The 22,539-nt window shown below is 38.8% G+C and overlaps 1 protein-coding gene across 1 annotated transcript in view; it reads right to left on the reverse strand.

Moving 5' to 3' along the window:
* Window positions 1-7,600: 7,600 nt before the first annotated feature.
* Window positions 7,601-22,539, reverse strand: part of ism2b (isthmin 2b) — a gene marked incomplete at its 3' end in the record, with an annotated part of 95,363 nt that continues 80,424 nt past the window's right edge. The window contains exons 2-6 of the mRNA XM_079889441.1: window positions 12,167-12,409; window positions 11,365-11,647; window positions 8,656-8,793; window positions 8,495-8,563; window positions 7,601-8,118 (exon numbers count right to left, since the gene is read on the reverse strand). Of these exons, the coding sequence (XP_079745567.1) occupies window positions 7,601-8,118; window positions 8,495-8,563; window positions 8,656-8,793; window positions 11,365-11,647; window positions 12,167-12,409 (1,251 nt within the window). The remainder of the gene's footprint in view (window positions 8,119-8,494; window positions 8,564-8,655; window positions 8,794-11,364; window positions 11,648-12,166; window positions 12,410-22,539) is intronic.

Consider the following 22,539-nt stretch of genomic DNA (forward strand, 5'->3'; position numbering starts at 1 on the left):
ATTAACTTTCCTCAAAAAGCTCAAAGTGATATGTTATGTTTGGTATTGACTAAAAAATAACGCATGGATATGGCTCAAGTAAACCTACAGGTTCAGTCCAGTCTAGTCCAGTAAGTGTTCATCTTGAAATATAGGCTATACTAACAAAAGCTATAAAATACCACAACTTGAAGGCGTACTAAAAGGCTTTGTACCTGTTAAAAATGATAAACTGTCAATCCGACGTCAGAAGGCTTCTGGTAGATTACGTAGCTAACAGCTTTTTCAGAAATGTTTTGATCATGTTGATAATTTAGAGACCATAATTTGTGTATCAAATAAGACAGTAGGCTTTATAGGATCAAAACCTAGCTAAGTTATGAGCTAGGTGTTTGAAACCAGATTTCAAAACCACTGCTCAAGAAAACATTTGTGTATTGAGATTTTTGACCTAAAGCCTAATCATTAGTCATTTAAATAAATTGTACATATCTGCAGCAGAAAATATCAGAATCAAATGACTATAATGCACTGGTATGAAATGGAAGATCGAATGAACTGGTCCTACACAGATGCCCTCCAATGAGTTGAACACATCCTCTATCTGTGCAAATCACCACAGTTCTCAGTCTTCAAACAGCCAGTTAATTGAAAAGAAAGCTGAAAAAAAGGCGGTTGAATGCTATAATCGGGTTTATAGCATGTGTGGCTTGTATCACTTCCATCTGTGGTCTCGGTGGGTGGCAGACTGCACAGGAGTACTGAAGGGGCTCCACAGACACACACACAGAGTGTGTTTTAGATCCCTGTGGCCCTGAGAGAGCAAACAGCACTGCAGACATCAGTGCTGGCAGGGTGCCTGAGACCGCACTTCTGATGTGGATCAACCATTTGTAGAGTTGAGCCGGATACTCGGCTGAAACGAGTATCCGGTACGGATAAAGCACTTTTGTCGAGTACGAGTATTATACGAGTAATACGAGTCAATATCTGTGCTCGGATAAAAAAAAAAAAAAGAAAGTTATGTTGAGATTAGGGCTGGGCGATATATCGATATAAAGAATATATATATATATATATATATCTTTTTTTTTTTTTAAATGCGATATGGAATTAGACCATATCGCATATATCAATATAGTTCAAATTTGCGCTGTGATCCTTGCTCCAAGCAAGCTGACCCGGAGCTCTCTGCACTGCTCCCCGCGCCCCCGCCCATCCTTTTCCACTTTGCGTGCGTGTTTAGAGCATGTTATGTTATAACATGAAATAAAGTCTTTCACCTCAGAAAAACGGACTTTCTTGTCCTGTCAGCCGTTATACTGTAGTCGTAGTAGCGCACACTCAATTGCACGCGCAAATGCGGCGGCGCGCGCTGTGTATCGCCTCACTGTATATAAAGGGCAAAATAAACTACGAGCATGCAACGCCGTTACGTTGTAAATTACACGAAATAAAAGTAATGCAGTTATAATTCTCATTCTATTCACCAGGAGCAGTTTCCATGTTTCATTAACAGTTCTTGTTAGTATTGTGTATTCACCATGGTAACTGTCGTTTCAATATTAACCCCAAAATGCCACTATTTTTCTTTGTGTTATTTTTTTATATTTTTAAATGACTGTGGTGGCTCATACCAACATTGTATTAACAAAAACTAGTTTGGGACTGCTATTTAATACCTTTAGCATAGGCCTAATGTTTATTAGTACTAGTCTTTACTATTAGTCATATTCTTACAATTTATGTTAAGTAAAGGGGGACAGTACTTCAGTGTGTGTGTCAACAAATTTTGAAAAAAATAAAACATGAAAAATAAAAAAATATCGGGATAGCCTATATATATCATATATCGAAATTCAGCCTAAATATATCGGGATATGACTTTTGGTCCATATCACCCTGCCCTAGTTGAGATGAAAACTCTTGTTCATTACATTTTACTTCATAATTGCAACCGCATGTGTTGTATTCATTGTTGCAAAACTTGTTCTGTAGTTCGTTTGTTATCGTGATCAAAACCATTGATCTGAAGCTCAATGCTGATGCTGTCATGTAAATAGTTTTCTAATCAGCAATAAATATAACAATTTCTGATCAACCCATATCAATTGCATGCTTAAAATAACATACCGGTTAAAGCCCCGCCCATTTCAAGACAACCCAACCCACTTCCGGGTTAGGCCCCACCCAGTCCGAGTACAGATACAGATACAGATAATTCATATGGTTAACAGATACAGATACAGATACAGATAATGCTGTACTCGCTCATCCCTAACCATTTGTTACTTTGTCATTGTGTTGCATTATGCCAGCATTTTTCACACTGGTAATACTGGTAATGGTAAAATACTGGTGGATTTTAAGAGTAGCCTTTCAAAAAATGGACATTTATGTACATTATTTTATCTTTTCATCCTGAAATAACAGGAACTTCTACAGACCTTTTCTGACAGACAACATCTTAAGGCCCAAGTAATGTTGTAGCAGACCTCCGGTATAATATCTTATGGTGACCCATTTGCAAATGATTGGATAAGTCAATGGATTTCTAAGATATGTATTGAAGAACAAGATCCTTGAGATTTCTCTGCAATCCTAATCCTATGGATTTTTGTTACCTTGCTCTTTGACCCCCTAATCCCTGCCTAAGAACATACTGACAGACATGACAACATGCAAAAAAGCCTCTATCTATCTATCTATCTATCTATCTATCTATCTATCTATCTATCTATCTATCAACCAGAGAGCAAGGGCTGTACTTTTAAAATAAACTTTCCCCCACACTTGTGTAACTCCCTAAAAAAGTAACTATTTGCGTTGCTTAGTTACTTTTTATGGAAAGTAATACATTATGTTACTTTTGCATTACTCTTTCTCAACTGTGTTGGGCTTGCTTGTTTATTTTTAAAAACAAAAAAGGTATATTTTTGGCAAATGTAAGTGCAAATGCGATAGGAAATGCAAATTCACGTTTGTACAGTAGCTAAAACAAACCTTCTGGATTGCCGAAGAATGGGATGCAGAAAAAGAAAGTTCAACACTCTTAATTCAGCAATAAAAAAAATAAAAAATGAAACAAATGTGATGCTTATCTAAAGTTACATCTGCTTATTGGTACTGTTAAATTGGATCAGCAGCAAAGAATTGGTTAATAAAGTGAGATTAAATACATGAAGTATATTTGTGTAGTTTAACATATTTAATTATTGCAGGGTTGTGTAATACTCTGAGTTTGCATTTCATGTTTTTATTCATTTTGAGGAATACTTAATCTGTTTTTGTGTGAGATGAGTAAATGTGTGCTCATTTAGTCTAGATAGAACTACAATAACCATTATCCACGATTTCTCAACAGGAGGACAGGAGAGCTGTCAGTCAATAAACTGGCAAACAAAGTAACTTGAGGTACTTTTTTGAAAAAGTAACTCAGAATTGTTTTTGCCGTTACTTTATTAGTTACTTTACTAAGTAATCTGATTACGTAACTTACTTTACTTTTAATGTGTACTTGTAATGTGTGTGTGTGTGTGGGGGGGGGGGGGGGGGGGGGATGATAGCCCCGGGGAGATGAGTTTCCATTTGCTGGATGTGTCTAGTTAAAAGCAAATGGAAAAATAGAGTAATCAAAAACATAAGCCCTGAGTCTCTAACTGATCTATTGTTGATGGTTCTTCAGATAAATGGATGACAGGTATTTGTTTGGTAGTGCCAAAAAGTTCTCCACAGAGTGTTAGTGCTTAGCATAAGTTAGTCCAGATGCAGAGGTGGGTAGAGTACCCAAAAACTGTACTCAAGTAAAAGTACAAGTACTTATAGAAATATTTACTCAAAGTAAAAGTAAAAGTAATAATCTTAATAGTTACTTAAGTAAGAGTAAAAAAGTATCCAATGAAAAAACTACTCAAGTAGCGAGTAACTTACTTCGGATCATATAGGTCTATATATATATATATATATATATATATGAAGACTTCAGATGCAAAAGCCTCTGAGTGCCATCTGAAACTTTCTTCTAAAACAAGCATTTATCAAGCTTGTATATTTAAGTTCAGTAATTTCACTTTAATGACAATTAATAGGTACTTTTCATTGCCATTTAAGTGAAATAACTGAACATAAACATACAAGCTTGATAAAAATGCTCTTTTAGAAGAAAATTTCAGATGGTACTTAGGATTTTGCATCTGAAGTCATCATATATATAAACTGATATTATTTAGATTTTTTATTTATTTAAATGACTATTGTTTTCATAAGTAGATTGGCTCTCTTTGCAACAAAAAGTAAAATCTGTAGCCCGAAAAAGAAAATCATTGACTGTCCTCTGGTTTGTATAATAGTAACTTATACAACTACATTTGGATTATTAGACAATGTCGAAATAAAGTGAATCTGCAGAGTGTTGCATTCAAAGCATGTAACTGACACAGAGAAGAAAGAGTTAAAACTCTCTCATGACTGCTACTGAATATCTGAACACAAAAAAAAAAAAAAAAGTACATCGACGGATCTTCTTCTGTCGGTTCTCCAAAATATAATCAAATGTAGGCTATACTGTATTTCTGCAAGCATGTTTAAACTGGTTAACTCAACTGTGTCGACGGCAGGCAAGGCATTCGTTTTCAAGTCGGGTTCGCACGCCACTGCGCAACAATACACAAACTACCGCGGGATGGCGGGTGTTCATAAACTGTGAACAATGGTAGCTTATTTAATGTATAAATTAATGTATATGTCCAAAAAACGGGTAATGTCATACTTTCTAGTAGTGCTATCATGGCGTGATAATCTGTTTGGTTGTAAAATGTATTACCTGAGTGAAATGAAATCGAATATATCGTCCTGTGGAATCATTCATTCACAAACAGCTTACGAAGATGTTCAACTAATAAAGATCTTCATCGCTGGCAAATATATGATGCATTGGAAGATTTGCTCTCACTTGACTGTACTGTAGGTCCACTGCCACTTCATCCAACGCTCTTGATGTCCTTAAATCTTCCTGTTACGACTCCGAGTCGAGTGTGAATTGAAATCGCTTCAGACGATTCAGTGCGTGCAGGAACTGAACAGAATCAGGAACTGAACAGTTCATTCAAACTGATTCGCGAACTGACTTAGACAGATCTGCCAACTTGTTTGATGAAGTCTTTGAACAGAATCGACTCAAAAGAGTGATTTATTTGTGAATTGAGCATCGCTCAAGTCCAGAAAAAAAGATACATCGCGCTTGGAATAAACTACGCATTTAACAACACATATTGCATTAAAATAAAGTAACGAGAGGAACGTCGCCCAACGTAACGAAGTAAAAGTACAGTTTTTTCATTAGAAATGTACTCGAGTAAAAGTAATAAGTACCCACATTCAAATCTACTCTTAAAAGTACAATTTTTCCCAAAAAATACTCAAGTAAATGTAACGAAGTAAATGTACTTCGTTACTACCCACCTCTGTCCAGATGTGAAGATTCATTCATAATCCAAATGAACATCGATGCATGCATTTTATTCCAAGAAACAAGCAAGAGTCTTTTCAAACTCATCTTTGTATTTTTTTTAATAGAATTTGCAACTTGCAAGTACACATGATAATGAACAGCGAATATCGACTTGTTTTAATTGTCTTTAAAGAGGTGTATGATTTCCCTTTTTAGGTCAGTTTGTCTTGGAGGATTCTGGCTAGTGTACCACCTGAATGAATTATCAGTTCAAAGCGTCAGCAAATGTGCGATAAAAATACAATAAATACTGTACAACACATGCCAACACAGAAATAGGCTACTTGTTCTTGGCATTAATGTAACAATGACCAGGAAGCTATCTCTTCACAATAGCAACACCAGAAACACGGATAACATCACGCAAATATACATTTCAATAAATGTTAAATAAAGTGCCAGCCGTAGCATGTGCATATTCAGTCTGCATACTCTTAATAATAATATTTCAGGAAGTATTAATGGTCCCGTTCTTCGTGATCCCATGTTTCAAACTTTAGTTAGTGTGTAATGTTGTTGTTAGAGTATAAATAATATCTGTAAAATTATAAAGCTCAAAGTTCAATGCCAAGCGAGATATTTTATTTAACAGAAGTCGCCTACAGTGGACGGCCGGTTTGGACTACATCCCTCTACTTCCTTCTTTAATGACGTCACTAGAACAGTTTTTTGACTAACCTCCGCCCACAGGAATACAAAAAAAAGGGGGCATGGTCTTGTTGCGCTCCCACGGAGAAGAGCAAGAGTTGCGTTTGTAGAGTGTGTTTGCTGCCATGTCGTCGAGACGCTGTTATTTTCACCCGGAGTCCAATCACCTTTGTTTGGCCTTCCCAACGGGCAACGTGCACTAAGCTGCTGTCGAATCACAACACAGGAACCGCTGGCACAATCAGAACTCGTTACGTATTTCTGAAGGAGGGACTTCATAGAACAAGGAAGTCATCAGCCCGTTTTTAGGACAGTGAAAACAGCGGTATACAGATAAGTAAATTGTGTGAAAAATACTGTGTTTTTTTACACGCGAAACATGAACACATGTTATATTGCACACTGTAAACAAAATCAAAGTTTCAAAAACACACGAAAAACGGGACCTTTAAGTAGTTCCCCTGCAATAGTTTCCAAAAACAACAGCAACACGATACATAAGCATCATATTAAAAGTATCACATTATAATATTCTCTTTACATTTGCCGGCTCATTCCCTTTTCTGAAATTCTGAAACAATTAAAGAACTAAATGAACACTGATTGTTATGGAAAGATTTCCCCTGAGTTGGCAGTGAAATTGTGCCCATTCACCCATAAGTCTAGAGCAGAGGTTCTTAACTCATTTTGCTTCAGGACCCAGATTTTACATTGGATGGCACTTATATCGAAGTAAAAACAGTGGGGTCCAAAGGTCTGAGGCCACACTGAATATATGGGATTCAAAATCTATTAGGATTATATGTTCATGTTAAAACAAATAATAATTTTACATATGAATTAGGATGAATAATTGGATTCTATACTATTTCTAGGGTAACCAAATAACCAAATGACATTGATCACATGAGCAACTCTTTTGTACAAAGGGTCAGACTGAAGCACATAAGATGCTCTTTGGAACGTTCTCAAATCATGCCGGATCACATGATCATCAGGTTTTGCACAAATGTGGATCTCATGTCAGCTTGAGTTCTGCAGTCGTTCAAACAAAAGGGACACACCAAAATACTAATAAATTATGAAATTCATGGTATTGTTCTGATAATATAATTCGTAATAAAGCTGTATTAAATTATAAAAAAAACACCACAAAAACAAATATTTTTCACTAGCATTGTCAGACGTTTGTACCCCACTGTATGTGATTGCAGCAGCAGCAACAACTGTTGTACAACAAAAAATGCTGTATTAATCGTTCCATTCATTTTCCACAATATTCCAAACATAAGAAAAGCTAGAGGCTTTGCGAACACAGTTACGGCTATGCGTTCCACAACACAAGACTGGCTTTATACTGCACACTTATGCGGCTGGCCGGGGTTTTTATTAATTAATTTATTTTAATAGGGTTAAGCACCACAGCAGGACGGTGAGTCAGAGGACGGATAGTAATTTGGTGATTTAATATTCTCTGGCCTCCTCCAATTCATTCATGAAAATGTCCTGTTGGGGGTTCTCCGTGCAATGCAGGCCATTATTGGGTGGGCGGACTGCATGAAACCTGCTCCAGTCTCCTTTGCACAGTATCCAAGGCATTACATCCACCTTGAAATACAGCTCTGGAGAGAACTCTGTGCTTATTAGGTTGGGGGTTCCTGCCCCCTTGCCCCTTGTAATTAGATGCATGTTATCATCATAGCAACAATGCTGGGCAGCCAGAGTGGTGCCATCTTTAGATAGGCTGGAACGCAGGCAGGACTGTGCAGAGGGCTTGTAGATGTCCAATCGTTCTTGTGGGCCGCTAGCATCCCTCCATTGGAAGGTTCGGTCGTGCTCTGCATCCAGCAGACTGACTATATTGTTGGAGGCTTCTGAAGGATAGGTGCAGGGGCAGCTGGGTAATTCAGTCAATACCTGCTGCAGGTAACGCTGAAGAAACTCACTCTTGCAATTTAACCACTTCTCACAGCTGTCAACATCTGCAAAACAGCCAAACCCAAAAAGATTACACATTAGTCAAATCATCTATAGCATAGTGCCATTTATGGTAGTTCATGCCCTTTTCAGCTATGGGCATGAATGATAAAGTATTATTTAATGTGGTGCTATAGTTTTTTTTTTATTCTCGGTTATATAATGTACAATTTTTTATGTTATATAATGTACAATGTTATAATATAATAACAATGTACAATGTTATATGATGTAACTTTTGTATATGATGATGTGGAGTTAATGATGTATTCAGTCATTGATCTTCGCAGTGATTGGTCATGATTATATAATTTTACATGTGATTGAGCTTGAACAGTATGTTGTATATGCCTGATGAAGGTATAAACTTAAAGCATTTACCAGTGCCAAAGGGTTCTGTACCATTCTCCATCTCGAATGGAAAGACATGAGCCACACTGTTCCAATCATCTGAAAAACAAATCAGCATTAACATTAAATTACATAAAAATGGGTTTGAATTAAAAAATAAAAACAGACACATTTTTGAGTGCTGAAGTAACCTGGGCATGGGACAAGGTCACAGCTCCGGGACTCAGTGGATGTGCAGAAATCTCCACATGAGCGTGAGCGGGTCTGATTGCCATGGCCACAAGTGACACTACAGGGACTCCATGCACTCCACTCTTCCTCTGCTTCTTCTAAGAGGAAAAGACTAATGAGTTTAAACATTTATGTGTGGTTAAGACAAGCATCCCTATTGCTTATAAAGGTTCTGAACAAAACCCCTAACCTTAAGTACTGTTCAGTGATCAATTCATAACAATTACCATTTCCACCTGGCATTAACATGCATTTCCGATGCAATGCCTATGACCACTTGTGTTGTCAAGACAACCCTGCTTATTTAGTTTCTGACTACCACCATATGGGGCTTCAGTGATCCGATCAACAAAAAACTGATGCTAATGCAATGTGTAAATATAGTCAAATAGATCACTTAGCAGTTAGAAGTGGCCTAGCAATCACTCCAGCAATGTCTTATAAATAATCCCAGCAAATGCATAGCAACACACTAATTCAATTCAGCACTGTATAGTGCTTTTTACAATACATATAATTTCAAAGCAGCTTTACAGAAAATTAATTTGTCTACATTACAATTTAGAGTAAATTAATATCAGACGTGACTGTGTCCAAGTAAGTCTATATGTCAGAAATGTCCAGTTCTACGATAATACAAAACAACCACTCAAAGAACCACTTTTGAGCTTAAAGATACCACCCTAAGAACACCTTAGCACAGGAGCACCCTGGAAAACACCAACAACAAAACTTGAACACCATGATGGCAACTTTTCCACGGACAAACACCGGTAAGCTGAGTAAGTAAGCCTAATATAGCCTCCAAAAAAAGGAAAACAGGCCTCAAATAGTTGATTAGCTTTTAGCTTTGGGGGAGATCTCAAAACTCTTTACCAAAAGCAGACTGCAGATAATGAATTAAACAAGGACAACAGATGTATTCTTCCTTCTTCTGTAATAAAGAGTATAGATTAGAGACTAGAATGTTTAAATATTTAACTTGAATTTGGGTGGGGTGCCAATGATATTGCACACACAGTGATGGCACCCTGATTACAGACAGACTAGGGAATGATGAAAAGGAGGCGTAGGCTCAGCGACTATTCTAGCTGGCTTTGTAGAAGTGCCAAACTGCGAAACCCACAACAGCCACAGGGTTAGTCTTATATCAGAGGTTAATCAAAGCAGAAACAGCCACTACATCCAGAGGGTCAAGATTAGGATGGTTAGCATTAGCAGTTACCCCTTGCTGGAGTCAAGAACATTTTGAACAGGCTATTATATCTGTATATCTGAGTTTAGGACCCCAAAGTGATTCCTTTGGCAGAAAGAACTTTTAAAGGGTCCACTGTTCAGTTCTTGAGTAGACAAGTATATTTTGTCCATGTTTTTCCATGTTCTTCTAGCTCAGTTGTAGCAACTAAGCAACTTCTAACAGATAGCTTTCTCCTGTTATATTAGACTAGAAATGTTCTTTCTTATCCGTGAATATCATTTCTGCCCCATCACACTGATCTGAATGTTTTATGAGAATCTGGTCTAGATTGAGGCCATCCTTAATCTCAATCATAATGTCTTTCCTTGACCCCTCAAATTAAATCCCTGTCCCATTTCATCGTTGTCTCCAATGAAACAAGACTGCAGAGCTACAGCGCAAAGTGCACAATTCCCACCACGAAACAGACATGTCCTAGAGAGAAAAACAAAAAAGCAACAGAGGCGTGATGTTATGCATGGCCTTGAAAAGCCTAGGATTCTTGAACAGGCTTAAAAGACCCAGCCGCTCTGGACTGGACGGCGGTGGAGGGGGTGCAGGGTCTGGGGCCCAACCCGCGGGACATAAAAAGTAAACAGATGACCCCTCTCACTCTGTGTTCCCGATCTGCGCTCTAATTGAACAAAAGCATGGACTTATTTGTCCAAGAGAACGCACTCACGCTGCCATTAGTGAGCGGATCGGGCTCGTCTTCAAACAGCGGTCTTCTCCACAGAGTGGGACCAGTGTCTACTTCAAAGGTCCGACACTCACAAATACCCCATCACTGGCTGAAAGTTTAGTCCGAATTAATGCTGTGAAACACTCCTTACCAGCTTGCTCGACCCTCCCTCCCCAATCTCTAAATCTCTCTTTCCCTTCAACTACTCTTCAAATCACCTTTTATCTGACTGCTGGCAATCCAGCTTTCTTAAATTCTCCCGTTCCTCCATCTTTATCTGCTTAATTCTGGTCTTGCTTAAAAACAGCTGTTTTTTTTTTCTCCATTCCAGTTTTATACTCTTTTATACTCCAGAAAATACTCTTTTCACAAGTTCATTTGCCCATATAATTTTTTAAGCTTTTAATAAACATATTTGGCTTGCTGTCTGTAGTAGAGGGGCTCGAGGAAGCAGCTTCAACTCAAGCTTAGATATACCCCCCAGTGGGACTACTAATGCTTGGAAGATAAGTCTAGTTGCAAGATGTCTAAATTATGTTGGTGGAGTTTGGGGAGGTGGAGGGATGCCAAAACAGCTGATGCCAGAGCAAGTTGAGCGCCTGCTTATATGCTCCGGCAGGTAATTGAAAGATTAGATGGGTTCACTCCTCCCGAAATTACATTTAGGAACTTCACTTAGTTCAAACAGTCTTACTTCTAAAGGCTTGAGAACTGTGTGTAGAAACAGCTAATATACAAGAGAGCACTCACCATAATGGCTTTGAGCACCATCTGTCTTGCCCAGACCACTAGGGAGGGGTTCCCCGCTGTCATACTCCAGTGTGTAGTCGTCCTCTTCCTCCACTGCTTGGACAGTACCATCGTCCCCTGAATCTGCATCCGTGTAGCCCCAAAATAAAGGCCAGAAAAGCTTCTTTCCACCAAGCCATTCTACAGTAGAGGAGGGAGAAGATGTGGGCCAGTCATTGCTCCATTCTTTAACCAGATCCCTCTCCACTTCCATAGGGGGGTCATCCAACACCTCAATGGTCACCTACAACCAAAGATGCAAAGTATGCAGGGATTCAAAGCACTGAATCAAAATTTGATTGAAAATTGGGTGTTGTTTTAAGAACTTAAACACACAGCTAATAAAGGCAACAAAGACAAATCATTCTGCATGAGGAATGCCTTGCTTCTAGTCTGGAGAACAGTCAGTGGCAGTTAGTTTCAGCAGTGACTCACCGATCGAGTCTCTTGATTTGAGCTCAGGCTCAATATCAAATCAAGCAGAATTACTTCCTCCTCATCTCAAGATAAGATTCCTTATTACACTTAATTACATCCTATGAGGAGGGATGACTCACTATGGATGCTGATGAATCCACTTTGGATTAGACAGGATTAGACATTAGCCTCAGAGAGGAGAAACCCTGTAATGGATTATTATATCCGGCCCTGCATTTTTGACTTGCCCTGCTCAGTCACCAAAAGTTTTGGAGGGACTCACTAACATAAAGCATTTCACAGAGATGACTACTAACTTGAGATGTGTTCTCTTGCATGCTCTCACCTGAATGTTGGGGTTTTGGGAGCCAATGTCAGCATTTGCCAGGTCTGGAAAGTTTTTGAGGTCTAGAACAAAGGGTTTTGATTCTTCCTCAGGCTCAGGCTGTGGCAGGACACCTGTAGAGCGATGCTGGAGCCACCTGTGTTGGTGAGGATGTGAGTCTGCCAAATCACTCTGGACCTGGTTCTGCTGGTGCAGGAGATTATGGTCGTTGCTAATTTCTCTCAAAGATGTCTGTGGATGTGTCTGATGAAAAACAAACATAGCATGCAACAATAAGTGCTAACTGCACCTGCATTTCAGCATTTCGGAACATCTTAAGTGACCTTCACTTGAAAAATACATTTTAGTCACTATTAAGATATTTCCTCTTGCAGAAGTCTTGCATATGGTGAGTTGACAATGGCTTTGCATTAGACCTTGCAACTTTCCATTAGAGGTATAACTCTCAAGCAAAAAGTATCACGTTCCCTAATAAAAGCTTATAATGAGTTAACTTGTACCCAATTATCACTGTGATGGTGCTGATGCTCTTGGCCGGTTCTCGTTGGGGGAACAGTAAACCTTTCTCAGAACCAGTGTCTACTGATTAGAGAGCCTAACAATGAAGTAACTGCTGATATATACCTTTCACTTCCTTTTACTTTATTACAAGAACCAGGTGACCCTTAACTAACTGTCTGTTATGAAGTGCCATCAAACTCATGCTTTGCTCACGGATGGGAGTTGAGGTGCTGATTTGGTTTTAAAGGTTCATTATCACTGAGCAATGTGCGATATTGTGGGTTTTGGACGCCTGTAGGAAGCTGTTACGATCACTGTGTGATTGCGTCTTTGGCCTTTGTGGTGAATCTCACGCTATTTGAAATAATTAGGGCCCAAGCCCTGAAAGGGCGAAGGCCCTATTGTTTCCGGTAGGATTATTTATTATTATTATTATTAGGGCCCAAGCCCTGAAAGGGCGAAGGCCCTATTGTTTTCGTAAGGATTATTAGGGCCCAAGCCCTGAAAGGGCGAAGGCCCTATTGTTTTCGTTAGGATTATTAGGGCCCAAGCACTGAAAGGGCGAAGGCCCTATTGTTTTCGTTAGGATTATTAGGGCCCAAGCCCTGAAAGGGCGGAGGCCCTATTGTTTTCGTAAGGATTATTAGGGCCCAAGCCCTGAAAGGGCGGAGGCCCTATTGTTTTCGTAAGGATTTTTTTTTTTTTTTTTTCATTATTTATTTTTTTGCCTTTTTGCCACTTTTGGGGCCCTTAACATGCTCAAAAACTCTTGAAACTTTGCACACAGGTCAGAACCCGCGGCCATCAGGGCCGGACTGAAGCTGGTACCCGGGCGTGGCAGGGGGGCTCGACAGCGCCCCCTGGAATGGGGTGCAAAATCTTGGTCCATATATCAAACACGCTTGCATGTAATAATATGAAACTCAGTACACATATAGATCTCATCGGGCCGCACAACTTTCGTGCTCTAAGTTTTACAAAAGCCCAACAGGAAGTCGGTTATTATACGTTGTTTGGAAAACGCATACAATGGAATGTGAAATACTCCTCCTAGGGATTTCATCCGATCGCCACCAAACTCGGTGAGAATAAAGTCAAGACATTGAGGATGAATTCTTGCGAACAGATTTTTGATATCTCGAACGGTTTGGCCGTGGCGAGGAAACGAATTTATGGCGAATAATGGGACACAGGAAGTGTGTTATAACTTCTGCATACATTATCTGATCTCGCTGAAACTTCAGCAGTGTATTCGTTGTAAGAGGCCGATCACATGGATGTGACCTTTGTGAGTCAAAGTTATAGCGCCACCAACTGGCAACAGGAAGTGTGTCACTTTCAAAATGCTTTGAAATCACTTTCTTATTTTTACCCGATTTGCTTAAAACTTTATGTGTATAATGTAGACACACGGCAGATGTAGACCTGTGAAAGGATTATTGATATCTTAGATACTGTTGCCGTGGCAACGCATCAAACTTTAATATTCTTTTCGGATGCTTTTGAGACTCTTCACATGCTTGAAAATGCATGAAACTCGACAGACACATCACATTTATTATACAGTAGACATGTGCAAAGTTTCAGAAACGGGCGTGGTGGAATGGCTCAGTAGCGCCACCTTTAGTCAAAAATGGGGGCTTAGTTAGGGCCCGAGCACCGATGGTGTGAGGACCCTCTTGGAATTGCTCTGTTTATTAGGGCCCGAGCACCGATGGTGTGAGGACCCTCTTGGAATTGCTCTGTTTATTAGGGCCCAAGCCCTGAAAGGGCAAAGGCCCTATTGTTTCCGTAAGGATTATTAGGGCCCAAGCCCTGAAAGGGCGAAGGCCCTATTGTTTTCGTAAGGATTATTTTTTTTCTTTTTCTTTTTCTTTTTCTTCATTATTTTTTTTTTGCCTTTTTGCCACTTTTGGGGCCCTTATCATGCTCAAAAACTCTTGAAACTTTGCACACAGGTCAGAACCTGCGGCCATCAGGGCCGGACTGAAGCTGGTACCTGGGCGTGGCAGGGGGGCTCGACAGCGCCCCCTTGAACGGGGTCTGAAAACTTGGTCCATATATCAAACACGCTAAGTTATTAGCTCCACCCAACAGGAAGTCGGCTATTATGGGTTGTTTGAAAAACACATGCTGTGGAATTTGATGTACTCCTCCTAGAGAATTCATTCAATCACCTCCAAACTCGGTCAGCATGAAGTCAAGACATTGAGGATGCTAAATTGCGGACGGATTTTTGATATCTCGAACGGTTTGGCCGTGGCGAGGACACGAATTTATGGCGAGAAAAGAGAAACACGAAGTGGTATAACTTCTGCACACATTAACTGATCTTGATGAAACTTCAGCAGTGTGTTCGTGGTAAGAGGCTGATCAGATGGATGTAACTATTGTGAGTCAAAGTTATAGCGCCACCAACTGGCAGCAGGAAGTGTGTCACTTTCAAAATGCTTTTGAAAAAAGTGGGGGGGGTTAGTTTTACCAACAGTTACAAAAATCAGAATATATATTTGTCTCACCGAGCTGGACAACTTTCTAATTTACAGATATTAGCTCAGAGCAAAAGGAAGTCAGATATTTTGGTTTGAATGTGGATTTTTTGGATATTTCAGACTCTGAGTTTTTAGCTACTCTTCCTAACTGGTTTATTTTATTCACACCAAACTTTTTCAAAATGATGAAAATACATTAAAGATGCTAAATTGTGAACGGATATTAAACATCTCAAACGGTTTTGCTATAGTGAGGGACTAAAGTAATGTACAAAAAGGAAACACTAAAAGCCTCATCTTCTAAAAATGTAATTAAAAACCATTTATTTCTATATAAAAGTATACAAATATTACAACTAAACCCATTTTATTCTGTTTTTAAAAAGAATTTTATTCTAATTTTATTCTAAAATTAAAAACAATTAAGTAAAAAAAAAAACCAAGTCATACATAGGGCTATACTGCCCTCTTGTGTCCAAAAGGACATCAAAATAGTATATAAAACTTTTTACCAGGTAGGCCAATATTGTATTTAAATATACATTTTTTAGGTATGTGTCTGAGGATATTTTCCCACCGGTTAATCGACGTGTGACACGAGCGGGTGCTTTTAAATTGCTAATATAAAAGTGAAAGAAAAATCCGCACGGACATTGATAATGTTGCACACACAAATCACACACACGTTGGAAAGAATGATGCTTTTAAACAACACTAAATCGCCATTAGGTGTCGCCAGGCATCCATCTTAATAAGCGAGTCATTGATTCATTCGTTCAAACGATTCATTCGAATGAGTCGATCATGATTAAGACAGATGTTTATGGATTGATCATTCAAACTTTGAGTCAACCGATTCGTTAAAAATGCTGAATTGTTCAGTTATAAGAAAACACGTGATGCGTGATGGTTCTGCTGTGATCTTTGTTTAACTATTTTCGCTGCTGAAACAGAACAAAAACAGTCAATACTGCATCTAAAATGTAAGTGACTTAATTGTAACTGTTTATTAACCTGTTGTATGTCACAGTTATCAACTGTTAATTTATTCAGGAAATGACACTCGTCAAGTGACTCGAGGTTGCTTAACTGTAGCCTATCATATGTTATAAAATATAAAAAATCTCCATATTTGTAATTTTTAGTCATCAGGCCTATGTTGTTAACTGAGTTTATTTTATGTGTGCTGCGCTTACTTGTTTACATTTCTCCTGGAGAAGCTGCACGAGCCTCAGCAGCGCAACCTTGTTACCATTGATCAGTAACACATTTATTATCAACTATTGCAACTTAAAATTAATGGAATAAAATCAGAATAATTTCAGAATAAACACACACACACACACACACACACACACACACACACACACACTGACATCGCAGCCTGTTCAGTATAGCCTTAATAAAATATAAAAATAAAATCTCAAACGGTTTTGCTATAGTGAGGGATTAAAGTAATGTCAAAAAAGGAAACACTAAAAGCCTCATATCTTCTAAAAGTGTAATTATACACCATTTATTTCTCTATAAAATTATACAAATATCAGAACTAAACCCATTTTTTTTATTTTTTTTATTTAAGAATTATTTTTGAGTTTAAAAACAGCCAGAATGTTTTAGTCCAAAAAATAAATAAATCATGTCATGTCATGGATTGCTTGAATTTATTTTTTTATTTTATTTCGTTTTGCTTGTTTATAGTTATTTTTCTATTCTTGTTCCGTTCTGAATATCATTACATTTAAAGGATTTGTTGTGGAATTATTTGAGTGTATCATATAATCAAAATAATTCTCTCGATTTAGTGACTCCCTAGTTATCTTTTTATTTAATTTTTTTGTTGTTCTAATCAGGTCAGGCAAGTAAAATTCTCTGTGTCTTGTCCCTTATATATATATATATATATATATATATATATATACATTATTTATATATATATATATATATATATATATATATAATGTACATGTGTACGTGTTTGTATATATATATATATATATATATATATATATATATAGCTGCGAGCAGCGATGAAGGGCCAAAGCCGGCGGCACCGCCACCCCGGTGCCTTTAGGTAACTAAAGGCACCGGGGTGGCGGTGCCACCGGCTTGGGCCCGTAATCGCTGCTCGCAGCTATATTTAGGGCCCAAGCCCTGAAAGGGCGAAGGCCCTATTGTTTTCGTAAGGATTATTATTATTTTTTTTTTATTTTTTTTTTTTTTGACTTTTTGCCACTTTTGGGGCCCTTAACATGCTCAAAAACTCTTGAAACTTTGCACACAGGTCAGAACCTGCGGCCATCAGGGCCGGACTGAAGCTGGTACCCGGGCGTGGCAGGGGAGCTCAACAGCGCCCCCTTGGACACGGTCTGAAAACTTGGTCCATATATCAAACACGCTTGCATGAATTAATATGAAACTCGGTACACATATAGATCTCATCGGGCCGAACAACTTCCGCACTCTAAGTTATTAGCTCCGCCCAACAGGAAGTCGACTATTATGAGTTGTTTGAAAAACGCATGCTGTGGAATTTAATGTACTCATCCTAGAGAATTCATCCAATCGCCTCCAAACTCGGGTCAGCATGAAGTCAAGACATTGAGGATGATAAATTCCGAACGGTTTGGCCGTGGCGAGGAAACAATGGCGAGAAAAGAGAAACACGAAGTAATATAACTTCTGCATACATTAACTGATCTTGATGAAACTTCAGCAGTGTGTTCGTGGTAAGAGGCCGATCAAATGGATGTAACTATTGTGAGTCAAAGTTATAGCGCCACCAACTGGCATATATATATATATATATATATATATATATATATATATATATATATATATATATATATATATATATATATTAGGGGTGTAACGGTTCACAAAATTCACGGTTCGGTTCGATACGATACACTCGTCTCACGGTTCGGTACGGTTCGTTTCGGTACGTTTTCCATACATCAAAAATAAATAAATGCCAGGGAAATTTCCTTGAATTAATTTTTTTTAAATTTTTAAAACTAACATCATAAAGTATGATTTTTTTTTTTTTTTTTTAGCAATAATGGAGCTATACTTGACTCTTCTTATGAGCATATAAAACAAAACAGCTCCTTGGACAAAATGAAATGTATTATACTGCCGTGCAAAGGCAAAAGACCGTAACTTCGTTTTTGGTCGAAAATGAGTTATTTATATTTTTGGCACATTCAAGACCTTCTTTATCATGTGGATAAGTATCTTGAATCAATTCCGTTTTTTTTTCGAGAAAATAATGATTTGTCTTAACAGTAACTTCCAAAAGCCCATGAGAAACCAAGGCAGAACACCGTAACATCAGTTACCGCTCTTTGGCTTTGTTTTGGAACGCTCAAATTACGAGTTACGTTGCTCTGCCTTTGTTTAGCGCGCGTCAATATGAAGTTACTGTGCCGGTGTTTAATCAAATAATGCTACCTACCAGATTGTACGGTTATCTGCCTTTGTTTTAATGTCCATTAAAATTAAAATTACGGTGTAGCCTGTGACTTTGTACAGCTGCCATCAGTCGCTCTGACTTCTGATGTCCTAAGAGCGGTCAGAACATTTAGTATGGTCTGCTCCATCGACAAACGTGCAATATCGATCGCGAAGGATTTGCAGAGTTGACAGAAAAACGTTACACATTGCCGTATCAGATGAATACAACCAAGAATTAAAGCTCGGCAAACTAGCTGGCAGAGTGCCAAAACTTCGCCTTCAGCCCCGCCCTAAACGCGGTCGAGTCAACGCTGGACTAAGGAGGTATTTTGTCATGTCAAATGTATTAATAATGCCATCAGAATGCAACCAAAGCACAGGATAGCAATAAGTAGATGGCTATAAATAATTGTAAATCATACAAAATAAATGCCATGATCACTAGATTTTATACAGGTGTGTACTATAATGATTTTGTTAATGGTGATCAGCAACTAAATATTGATAATGTGGAAGTTACTGCCTTTTGCCTTGGCATGACTTCTCACTTTTTGCTGACAATACAAAGGCAGAGTACAGTAACTTTAAAATAGTGGACAAAAGTCAAGTTTGAGCTCAAGATTTTTTTATGTATATAATTTCCATTACTAAAACATCTATTTGCCAGATTTCCAGTGTCCTACCTATAATTAATTTGGCGGGACAACTAAAAATCTTTAAAGTCATTTTTCTCAGTTCCACACTCTAGCGACTTAAGGTCTTTTGCCTTTGTAGGGCAGTATAGTAGTAGGCTAGTTTAGTTCAGATTACATTTGAGGGCAGCAATTGTATTCATAATGTCAAAATAAAACCGACGTAATGTTACTTGAAAGCATTATAGCCCACTATTCCTGACAAACTTCCATACCTTGCAGTTAGTGTTAAGCAAATCCATTCCACGGTGAATGTTGCTGATCTGTGACACCGGCCAGTTCATTCATGGCACGATGTTTCTTCCTGGTTTCCACGTCAGCGCTGTTTGATCCGTTAACAGAGAAATGTCCATATTTCTCACTAGATCTCGCAGCGATGTTATTACTTCAGTGGCGAATTCAAAAAGCATTTGAAATTCAAATGCTTTCTTTATTGGTCTGGATCTCTTAGCGCTGTGTGGTAGTGTTGCTTGATCAGGCTCGCGCATAGGGCTCGCGAGTCCCGCTTCACAGGTCAAAACTGATAAACGGTCCACACAAACACATAGCTCAGTTTCGTTCCTTACATTGCGTTTGCCAGTTGATGTTGTGGTCGCGCCAGCCTCTATGAGCACGCTTGCCACCCGCGATGCGCCTTCATTTGAAATAACAAAATTTTGGTCGGCAGAAAAAATGGTCCAGCGAACCGTTCGGTACGTAATGCGTACCGAAAACCGAACCGAAAGCCTCGTACCGAACGGTTCGATACGAATACGCGTATCGTTACACCCCTAATATATATATATAAATATAGCTGCGAGCAGCGATGGAGGGCCCAAGCCGGTGACACCGCCACCCCGGTGGCTTTAGTGTAACTAAAGGCACCAGGGTGGCGGTGCCACCGGCTTGGGCCCGCAATCGCTGCTCGCAGCTATATTTAGGGCCCAAGCCCTGAAAGGGCGAAGGCCCTATTGTTTCCGTAAGGATTATTTTTTTTTTTTTTCTTCATTATTTTTTTTTTTGCCTTTTTGACACTTTTGGGGCCCTTAACATGCTCAAAAACTCTTGAAATTTTGCACACACGTCAGAACCCGCGGCCATCAGGGCCGGGCTGAAGCTGGTACCGTGGCGTGGCAGGGGGGCTCGACGGCGCCCCCTGGAATGGGGTCCGAAAACTTGGTCCATAAATCAAACACGCTTGCATGTAATAATATGAAACTCAGTACACATATAGATCTCATCGGGCCGAACAACTTTCGTGCTCTAAGTTTTACAAAAGCCCAACAGGAAGTCGGTTATTATACGTTGTTTGGAAAACGCATACAATGGAATGTGAAATACTCCTCCTAGGGATTTCATCCGATCGCCACCAAACTCGGTGAGAATAAAGTCAAGACATTGAGGATGAATTCTTGCGAACAGATTTTTGATATCTCGAACGGTTTGGCCGTGGCGAGGAAACTAATTTATGGCGAATAATGGGACACAGGAAGTGTGTTATAACTTCTGCATACATTGACTGATCTTGATGAAACTTCAGCAGTGTATTCGTTGTAAGAGGCCGATCACATGGATGTGACTATTGTGAGTCAAAGTTATAGCGCCACCAACTGGCAGCAGGAAGTGTGTCACTTTCAAAATGCTTTGAAGTCACCCTCTTACTTTTACCCGATTTGCTTCAAACTTTATGTGTATAATGTAAACACACGGCAGATGTAGACCTGTGAAAGGATTATTGATATCTTAGATACTGTTGCCGTGGCAACGCATCAAATTTTAATATTCTTTTCGGATGCGTTTGAAACTCTTAGCATGCTTGAAATTGGATGAAACTCGACAGACACATAACACTTATTAGCCAGTAGACATGTGAAAAGTTTCAGAAACGGGCGTGGCAGGGGGGCTCAACAGCGCCCTCTTGAACAGGGTCTGAAAACTTGGTCCATATATCAAACACGCTTGCATGAATTAATATGAAACTCGGTACACATATAGATTTCATCGGGCTGAACAACTTTCCCTCTGTCAAGTTTCACGCCAGCCCAACAGGAAGTCGGCTATTATGGGTTGTTTGGAAAACGCTTGCTGTGGAATGTGATGTACTCCTCCTAGAGAATTCATTCAATCACCTCCAAACTCAGTCAGCATGAAGTCAAGACATTGAGAATGCTAAATTGCGGACGGATTTTTGATATCTCGAACGGTTTGGCCGTGGCGAGGAAACAAATTTATGGCGAGAAAAGAGAGGAGACGAAGTGTTATAACTTCTGCATACATTAACTGATCTTGATGAAACTTTAGCAGTGTGTTCGTGGTAAGAGGCAGATCAGATGGATGTAACTATCGTGAGTCAAAGTTATAGCGCCACCAACTGGCAGCAGGAAGTGTGTCACTTTCAACATGCGTTTGACAAAAGTGGGTGGGTTAGTTTTACCAACAGTTACAAAAATCAGTACATATATTGGTCTCACCGAGCCGGACAACTTTCTAATTTACAGTTATTAGCTCAGAGCAAAAGGAAGTCAGATATTTTGGTTTGAATGTGGATTTTTTGGATATTTCAGACTCTGAGTTTTTAGCTACTCTTCCTAACTGGTTTATTTTATTCACACCAAACTTTTTCAAAATGATAAAGATACATTAAAGATGCTAAATTGTGAACGGATATTAAACATCTCAAACGGTTTTGCTATAGTGAGGGACTAAAGTAAAGTAACACTTAAAGCCTCATCTTCTAAAAATGTAATTAAACACCATTTATTTCTATATAAAAGTATAAAAATATCACAACTAAACCCGTTTTATTCTTTTTTTTTCAATTTAATAAATATTTATAAGTTTAAAAATAGTAATTGTACTATTTAGTCCCATAAAAGTCAAGTCATACATAGGGCTATACTGCCCTCTTGTGTTAAAAATCAGGTAGGCCTATTGTATCTACTTAAAAATATACTAGGTATGTGACGGTGAGAATATTTTACCACCGGTTAATCGACGTGTGACACCGCTGGGGGCTTTTGAATCGCCAACTTAAAAACGAAAGTAAAATATGTTCGTCCACACTGACATTGATAGTGGTTGAGCGAGCGTTTCAAATTAATTCCTATGGAAGTAGGAATTAACTGAAAAAGTTCACTCTGTTCTGCTCGTTCCTCGCCGTGGATGTGCACCGTTATGAATGCCCGTGCAGCCATGAGCATTTTAGTTTAATTTTAAAATTAGAGCCTTTCGGGGGTTGATTGCTTGAAATTAT

The sequence above is a fragment of the Squalius cephalus genome (genome assembly GCF_949319135.1).
Source record: "Squalius cephalus genome assembly, chromosome: 12".
NCBI lineage: Eukaryota > Metazoa > Chordata > Actinopteri > Cypriniformes > Leuciscidae > Squalius > Squalius cephalus.